At 24.3% G+C, this 1,269-nt stretch overlaps 1 protein-coding gene across 1 annotated transcript in view; it reads right to left on the bottom strand.

Moving 5' to 3' along the window:
* The window catches only part of LOC108571074 (putative ATP-dependent RNA helicase TDRD12), a 5,551-nt gene that overhangs the window by 1,320 nt on the left and 2,962 nt on the right, over positions 1–1,269 (bottom strand). Inside the window, exons 6-10 of the mRNA XM_017933044.1 lie at positions 1,022–1,174; positions 788–940; positions 480–714; positions 267–410; positions 9–190 (exon numbers count right to left, since the gene is read on the bottom strand). Coding sequence (XP_017788533.1) covers positions 9–190; positions 267–410; positions 480–714; positions 788–940; positions 1,022–1,174 — 867 coding nt within the window. The remainder of the gene's footprint in view (positions 1–8; positions 191–266; positions 411–479; positions 715–787; positions 941–1,021; positions 1,175–1,269) is intronic.

Genomic DNA, 1,269 nt, shown 5'->3' with positions numbered 1-1,269 from the left:
CAACATACCATTTGTAAACTGTCTAATAGCGTCGAAAATCGAAAGCTGAATTTAGTTTTAGAGCGTAAAGGAACTGAATAATGTATTAACCAACTAGCATTTGTAATACTTATATCTGATAAAACATCATCTGTACATATGAAAATTGGGTAAGAACCATTTACATAAGCATTCCAATACTGTTTAATACCTATAGTAAAACAGAAAATGTTATATATACATGTACATATATGTATATTTGCTTAAATCTTTACAAATTTTTCTACCTTGTAAATGAACGAAGTTCATATTTTCATGAGCTAAAAGAATTTCTTTATATCTTACTAAAAAGTTATATAATTTTTCAGCCTCCTCATTATTTATACAAACTATTATAGTTCTTACTTTAGCATATTCATCACATAATATATCTATAGTAAAATAATTTTGAATTATACAGTTCTACTTGAAGTCAATATTTTTTAGTAACTGAATTTTACCTAAAATCTTTTCATCTTTTTTCTTTGAGTTTATTATATACACCTTTGGTTGTACAGATCTAAATACTGCAGCTTCTATATAAGATGCTATGCATACATATGGGTTGTTCATTAGAACAGAGGCAATTTTTCTTAGATGTGGTGTCCAATGTGTTGCAGTTATTATAATTTGAAACACTTTATTTTTCATTTCTCTGTTCCAAATAATTTTATGTTTTTTAAATAGTTTACTTACCTAAAAAATGTTATTTGTCATATTTTTATGAATACAAAAAGGAAAAGTGATAAGTAAAGATAAAAAAAATTACAGAATTAAAATATTTATCCAAGATAACATCACCATCATCCAAAATTAAATACTGAAGATTTTGAAAATTCAATAATTTTCCATTTATATTCATAAAACGGGTCAAAAAATTTGGTGTAGAAACTAAAATCTGACATCCATTAAACATTTCAGCCTGGAAATAAAAATTGTTTTATTAATTTAAATATATTGTTATTTATTTACTTTGAAATACTTATTTAAAAAATATACTTACTACTAGTGATCTTTCTGTCTTACCATTAACTGCAGCAACAGATCTTATTGTTTTATAGCTTTGTAAAAACTCGGTACACAAGGAATTAACTTCTAACACTTTAGAAGATGAAGAACATAATATTAATGCTGATGGATTTATTCCCTGAGGAAGCTGATTCAAAATATATAACTCTTAAAAATATGCTTTAAATTATTTTTCTTTGAATAAATTTAAATATTTCACGTTAAAAAGAATAATATATGAAA

Source organism: Habropoda laboriosa, unplaced genomic scaffold, assembly GCF_001263275.1.
Source record: "Habropoda laboriosa isolate 0110345459 unplaced genomic scaffold, ASM126327v1 scaffold106, whole genome shotgun sequence".
In the NCBI taxonomy this organism is placed as follows: domain Eukaryota; kingdom Metazoa; phylum Arthropoda; class Insecta; order Hymenoptera; family Apidae; genus Habropoda; species Habropoda laboriosa.
The sequence above is the reverse complement of the archived record's forward strand: the minus strand, read 5'-3'. Positions and strand labels throughout refer to the sequence as shown.